Source organism: Limulus polyphemus, unplaced genomic scaffold (genome assembly GCF_000517525.1).
Source record: "Limulus polyphemus unplaced genomic scaffold, Limulus_polyphemus-2.1.2 Scaffold1763, whole genome shotgun sequence".
NCBI classification, from domain to species: Eukaryota; Metazoa; Arthropoda; class Merostomata; order Xiphosura; family Limulidae; genus Limulus; species Limulus polyphemus.
In genome coordinates this window covers 38,599-46,380 of record NW_013667373.1, presented here as the reverse complement: position 1 = coordinate 46,380, position 7,782 = coordinate 38,599, and the positions used below count along the sequence as shown (strand labels likewise).

At 34.4% G+C, this 7,782-nt stretch overlaps 1 protein-coding gene across 3 annotated transcripts in view; it reads left to right on the top strand.

Moving 5' to 3' along the window:
* The window catches only part of LOC111087126 (diacylglycerol kinase gamma-like), a 65,292-nt gene that overhangs the window by 40,605 nt on the left and 16,905 nt on the right, over window positions 1–7,782 (top strand). For 2 of the 3 annotated variants that reach the window (XM_022392655.1, XM_022392656.1), the window contains exon 2: window positions 5,397–5,511. In XM_022392655.1, coding sequence (XP_022248363.1) covers window positions 5,397–5,511 — 115 coding nt within the window. Of the gene's footprint in view, window positions 1–4,912; window positions 5,042–5,396; window positions 5,512–7,782 lie in introns of those variants that run through there. The other variant, XR_002611846.1, reaches the window with a different exon arrangement.

Sequence of the window (7,782 nt, the reverse complement as noted above, 5' to 3'; positions counted from 1 at the left end):
ATTTCATCACTTTCCTACTCCATCACTTTCATATTCCATCACTTTTCTACTTCATCACTTTCCTATTTCATCACTTTCCTACTCCATTACTTTCCTACTCCATCACTTTTCTACTTCATCACTTTCCTATTTCATCACTTTCCTACTCCATTACTTTCCTACTCCATCACTTTCCTATTTCATCACTTTCCTACTTCATCACTTTCCTATTTCATCACGTTCATACTCCATCACTTTCCTACTTCATCACTTTCCTATTTCATCACTTTCCTACTTCATCTCTTTCCTACTTCATCACTTTCCTACTTCATCACTTTCATACCTCATCACTTTCCTATTTCATCACGTTCATACTCCATCTCTTTCCTACTTCATCACTTTCTTATTTCATCACTTTCCTACTTCATCTCTTTCCTACTTCATCTCCTTCCTACTTCATCACTTTCATACTCCATCACTTTCTACTTCATCACTTTCCTACTTCATCACTTTCATACTCCATCACTTTCATACTCCATCACTTTACTACTTCTTCACTTTCATACTCCAACACTTTAATAACACACTGGTTTAAACACTCTATATTATGTCTTTCTTAAACAGAAAAACTCTCTCTTCTCACCACATTTCACTTGTAAGTTGAATGTTGACGTATAAGTACCATAGTAAACAACAAGTCCAGTAAGACATATACAAACTAACAGAATCCTTATGCATTATTTGATAATGTGTCCCTATCATGTACATACGTAATGTTGTTGAACCTACCTCTACTGTGATGTACGGCTAGGTCCAGTAAAAGATATTCAAGTAACAGAATCTTTATGGGTTTACTGTCAGTGTGTTCATATCATGTACATACATAATGTTGAACCTATCTGTACGGTGATGTACGGCTAAGGTGGAGTAAAAGATATATCAACCAAAAGAATATTTAAGGTACTATTGAAATAGATTTTTCATTATTTTCCCCCACGTGTAAACCAAGAACATGAAATTTTGCTTCAACATCAGTTGACTACTTTCACCGTATTCCTTTACTGTAGTCAAATCAACATTATCTAATAGCTATGTGGATTAAAACATGGTGTCGTGGCTTATGAGGCCGGAACATTCTCCTGTATAACGTCACAAACAATAAATGTTTAAAGAGATTGAAGAATAACCCATCGTAATTGTATTCATTATACTTTTTTCGTAAATAATCATCCGAGAAAAATCTTATATACTCATATTTTGAGTTTGTAGGGTGCAGCACCAGACTAAGTCACATTGATCGATATTGTGAAACATTTCCTTGCAGGGGGTTTTTTTTAGTTATGACGTCATCGACATGACGGACCACTCGAAATTTGTTTTATGTTGATTAATAAGCATCGTGCCACGAAAACGGCCACGCACGGCGTCAGATGAAACCTCTTCGAATAAAGAATGTAAATATAAGCATGTTGATGTTGTAGTTCTGCAAAAAATGTACATATTAAGATGTATTCTAATGTTTTAAAATTTGTTAGACTATTTCAGAGCAACTCTTAGCAAATTATTGACTTGTATAACTCAGCAATCAGTATCCTAGTCTCACCACGTGCAAGTGGCTGATATCATGCTATGAGACCCACCCTGTTCACCCCCACCTCCCTACCTTGATAGAGTTTCTTCTCATATTTGTTTATTTCTTCTATTAAGTCATCGTCTCCTGTGTTTCCGACCATTTTTGTGCAAAGATTAAGGCAGTCTTCATTTTCGTTACATGAATTATGACAGTACAATAAAGACGAACAGTAACACATCCACATCTCCCAGGACTTATAGCAGCAGATCATCTCTTATGGAGTTACTTCAGTACCAAATCTGTTGGTAAAAACAATCGTGATGTTTTAGTCTTAGATCACCGAAACGTTGGTACATCGAGTCCAGCAGAAGGAATATTTCTGGTTGATTGCAACACAGAACAACTGCATGCGCAGATAAAAATATATTCTGTTGCGCTTTGTTTGCATCAATATTATGTGGAACAGATTGTACAAGTCCTATCGAAGGATCATCAACTGTGGCTTGATATTTCCCACCCTGCAGGAGATGCTGCAAAGTCTTTAGCTCTTAGAATTTCTTTGTAAGGACAGATTACTCCAAAATCTTAAAGGCGTTAAATGACCTTGTTTTATTTTTACAATAATACCTATGGCTATTTGTAAGGCAGTGTATCTGTGTTGTATCTGGTTGGTTAAAATATTACAAACCATGATGCTCGGTAATGATGCCGTGCGAAATGGTTCACGTAGTATTGCCAACAATAGACGCAAAAGGTGTTGGGCTACTTTTACTTACTGCACCGTTGGCATCCATTATTGTTTATAAAGCCTTTGTTTGTTTCTTGATTCCAGTTTCTAGTTTTCATGTAACTCAACTTGTCGATCCGTACAGCATCTTGTACATGTAACTCAAATTGTCGATCCGTACAGCATCTTGCATGTAACTCAACTTGTCGATCCGTACAGCATCTTGTCATGTAACTCAACTTGTCGATCCGTACAGCATCTTGTACATGTAACTCAAATTGTCGATCCGTACAGCATCTTGTACATGTAACTCAACTTGTCGATCCGTACAGCATCTTGTACATGTAACTCAACTTGTCGATCCGTACAGCATCTTGTACATGTAACTCAACTTGTCGATCCGTACAGCATCTTGTCATGTAACTCAACTTGTCGATCCGTACAGCATCTTGTACATGTAACTCAAATTGTCGATCCGTACAGCATCTTGTACATGTAACTCAACTTGTCGATCCGTACAGCATCTTGTACATGTAACTCAATTTTCATGTTACTCACATTCCTTGCCACATAAAATACAGTTCTTATGTCTCTGTTACGAGGTCGCTTAATTGGAGATGCATCGCCAGATTGATCTAAGGAACGGAAAGCTGTTTGTTTTTCCTACTTTCGATGTATAAACAGAAACACAAAGCTTTTACCATTTCACTGTCAGTAAATTATTCTCCTGGAGTGACCGCTCTAGTTCGGTATGAATATTGTAAGCCTTGGTTGATTTGATAATTTTACAAAAGTAAGAAGAGGCTCATTTGGCGATGTTATACTTAAACCACATTCACTATTTTAAACTCTACTTTTGGCGACGCCAGTGGATATAAACTTTGCATAAGTTGGAAGGATTACAGAAACCAAATGTTTTTACTTCTTTGAAGAAATTCCCGACTTATTTCCTTTCCTGATCTACCACCAACAATCTTGTGAACAAAATTAACTTCTCTAAGTAACAAACACGCATGCAGGTATACACACACACGCACAAAATAAAACCCAAACTTGTAGAGAATATAAACATTTCTAACGCCTTAACAGAAACATGATATTTGGGAAGAATATTCACACAAATACCATCTTATTATTTTGATATCACGCATGACAGTTTTCGTCGTCATTGTTTGTAGAAGAATACCATGAAACATATTTCGAATAGCTCACCATATTGGTGGCGTAAAATCTCAAACTTTCTAGAATTCCGACGTGATACTTATCGGATTCCTTGTGCTTTTTTTCATACAGGATCCACCGAGAAACATCTTATATACTCAAGTTTTGGGTTAGGCTAAAAAAATCGAACTTTGACACTAGATTATATCATTTTTTAAAAATTTATTTCAAAATTTACGAATGGTAATGCTCTTCTACGGCAATACCAGTTGCAACGTTTTTATTTTGAAGCAACAAAACAAGTAGATGATGGTAATGATTCACAGGAACAAATGTGTGTGTTTCAAACATGATTGAGGTAAAATCCTTGCAATTTTCAATTTCTGGAGTGTAAGTAAAAACGGTAATGAATCTTTACATGTGTTCTACTGAATTTACTTCAAATATTTATTTCTTTGTTCGGACAATTTGCTTTAAACTTTTACTATATTACAACGAACACATGTATACTTTCCGAGATTAAGGTTTAAACTTGCGGAGTGGACTCAAAGTTTGTTTGCTAATAGTTACTGAACAACATCTCCAACCGTTCCTACAATATTCCACTGTGCAATAAAAAACGTAGAAAATTTATTGCAAAACTTGTTGTTGTTTTTTGTGATAAAACAAATTCACTATTTTTTAGTGTTCTTTTATAAAAATGGTAATACAACGTACTCATTTCTACTGCTTAAAAACTGAAAAAAGAATAAGATAGCAAAATATTTACCTTCAAAAATTACTGGTACAATAAAAGTGAAATGCTCATTGTTTTCATGGGAAAAACTGCTTATCTAATATGTATAAATTTTATGTTATTAGCCAACTTCTCTTTAAATAACTTCTCATCAGTTCTTAGTTAGATTTAAGGATTTGCTCTTCAGTGCATATGAATCTTTCTCAGACGTTTATCTGAGACACTGTGTCCGTACTAATACAGAACTGGAACCTTTTAGGAAGTCGTTTTATCATGTCGCTTCCTTTTCTTTTTTCGTCCAATATAAAAAAATTATTTAATAAATCTATCGATCTCTTGGAACATGATAGAGTATTTTTATTTTGTATTTAAAGCTACAAACTCTATTTGTCGATGGTAGAGTATGTCACCATTTTGAAACTGAAATCGAAACTTTGCCACACAGTATGCGGATAGTCCTACTGTGGGACAGCGGTAAATCTACAGACTTAGAACGCTAAAATCCAGGGTTCGATTCCCCACGATGGACACAACAGATAATCTAATATGGCTTTAAAAAAAACATGCAGACATATGAAAGTCGAGAAAAAGCTGTCAGTTTTATTGTGGCTTCAGTGTTCTTTTTTAAATCTGTAGACGAAGTTTTCCGTAGAGTAAACCTTTTACTATTGTTATCACATATGAGGTAGCATATTAAATACTAGTTATATTTGTCTTTGTGGTGAACTTTGTAGCATACACCGGTTGAATTTGCGATAGTGAGCTCGGCTTGCGCATGGCTTTGATAGTGATCCTGATATTAGAGAACAAAACACTAGACACGTAGTTACTGGGCGCGCGTGGAGGACAAGAAACATATATAATGGTAATACTGTTTTTTTATTTCTGGAAGAAAAAGAAAAAAAAAGATGTTAAAAAGTTTCATCTACCTTTCGGGACATTTTCTTTTCTGGGTTTGATCGGGGAATACCACGCCTCTAAATCCTTCGGCCCAGGGGCAGACAGTGCATACTGTACATAAGTAGCCAAACTAGGGGTGACAAAAAAAGAGTATAAAATATCTATATCATATCCATTCTAATATTTTGATATAAATGATATGATATCTAGTTATAAAGGATATATAGACATAGATTTGCTTATTTTGTTTTTGTTGTTTTTTACTTTTTGTTATGAGTGTATTCGATATAAATACTAACCACTTTTGTTTTTTATTACAGTCAACAAACGGTATTCCTTTGAGTCACACGTTCAAGACCAAAGTCTTTAAAAGAGATCGTTCCTGTGACTTTTGTAGACAAACCATTAACAGGGAACAGGGAAGCTGCTGTAGAGGTGAGTTTTGTTCAATTGTCTCTTGATTTGTCGGAAGGCAGGCCCAGTTAAAATAACAGTGAAACAAAACCTGTCTGTCTTTATAATCGTTCATGCAATTTACATAAACTGTTGTGTTTGACTGAAGGAGGTAGGATCAGTTAAAATAACAGTGAAACAAAACCTTCTGTCTGTATAATCTTCATGCAATTTACATAAACTGTTGTGTTTGACTGAAGGAGGTAGGATCAGTTAAAATAACAGTGAAACAAAACCTGTCTGTCTTTATAATCGTTCATACAATTTACATAAACTGTTGTGTTTGACTGAAGGAGGTAGGATCAGTTAAAATAACAGTAAAACAAAACATTTCTGTCTGTATAGTCCTTGATATATTTTACATAAACTGTTGTGTTTGGCTGAAGGAGGCAAGCCTAGTTAGAATAGCAATGAAACAAAGCCTGTCTGTCTGTATAGTTCTTGATATATTTTACCTAACGTCTTGTGTTTGACTGGATTGTTCAATGATTTTGAACGTAATTTGAAAACAAGTACTTGTTTACTGTTCTAGAATGAGATATTCCATTGTAATGTGTATATCTAAACAAATATCCTGCCCAGCTTTTATCATGGCCTTACAACATGTTGATTGTTACGTCACCATGAGTGATTACTATTCTGTAATAATAATAAGAAGAAGAACGTTCACACCAACAATATTTGATATGATGATTACTATTCTATAATAATAATAATAGGCACGTTCACACCAACAATATTTGATATGATGATTACTATTCTATAATAATAATAATAAGCACGTTCACACCAACAATATTTGATATGATGATTACTATTCTATAATAATAATAAGCACGTTCATCACACCAACAATATTTGATATGACCATTACTATTCTATAATAATAATAATAATAAGCACGTTCATCACACCAACAATATTTGATATGATGATTACTATTCTATAATAATAATAATAATAAGCACGTTCATCACACCAACAATATTTGATATGACCATTACTATTCTACTTTTCTATTTTAACCTTTCACATAATTATTAAAAATCGTTTAACAAGCTGAAATCTAACCAACGAGTAGGTTTGTTGGTGTCAACACAAACCGGTTTCAATTTTCGCTCTTTCAGAACAATTTCTAATTTTTGTTTAAGGTATGCAACCCTCACAGAAAGATTGTAGGTAATATCTTAGATCATATTATGACTGTTATTATTTTGTGATTTTTATCTCTTTCCTTACTACTTATTTTTCATATGAGTCACATGACCATATAAAATGTTAGTCAGCAAAACCAGCTTTGTCCTAACACTTACACAAGTTCACACTTTACCAACAGTTACACAAGTTCACACTTTACTAACAGTTACACAAGTTCACACTTTACTAACAGTTACACATGTTTACACTTTACTTTGTCCTAACACTTACACAAGATCACACTTTACTAACAGTTACACATGTTTACACTTTACTTTGTCCTAACACTTACACAAGTTCACACTTTACTAACAGTTACACAAGTTCACACTTTACTAACAGTTACACAAGTTCACATTTTACTAACAGTTACACAAGTTCACACTTTACTAACAGTTACACAAGTTCACACTTTACTAATAGTTACACAAGTTTACACTTTACTAACAGTTACACAAGTTTACACTTTACTAACAGTTGCACAAGTTTACACTTTACTAACAGTTACACAAGTTTACACTTTACTAACAGTTACACAAGTTTACACTTTACTAATAGTTACACAAGTTCACACTTTACTAACAGTTACACAAGTTTACACTTTACTAACAGTTTACATGTTTACAATAGCACTTTAATTTTCTACCTCTTAGATAAGAACAGTAACACTCCTAAGTCCTTGTGACGATAACTGGGCATATAATGTTTCTATAAAATTCCAAATTTGGAGATTCTTACCTAAACTATTTCAGTACTGCCCTGTATGTGATGAAAAAATTAGCATTGAAACAAAGCCGAAATCAGTTACATATTTTAAAATAAAAGAATTTTATTACTTGAAATTTGGACATCAGTTAAATAAATGGGCATCTTATTTCGTTTTAAGGGCCTGGCATGGCCAGGTGGTTAGAGCGCTCTACTCGTAGGTCGTGAGTTCGAATCCCCGTCCCATTAAACATGCTGCCCTTTCAGCCGAGGGGGCGTTATAATATTCGTTGGTAAAAGAGTAGCCCAAGAGTTGGCGGTGGGTGGTGATGGCTAGCTGCCATCCCTCTA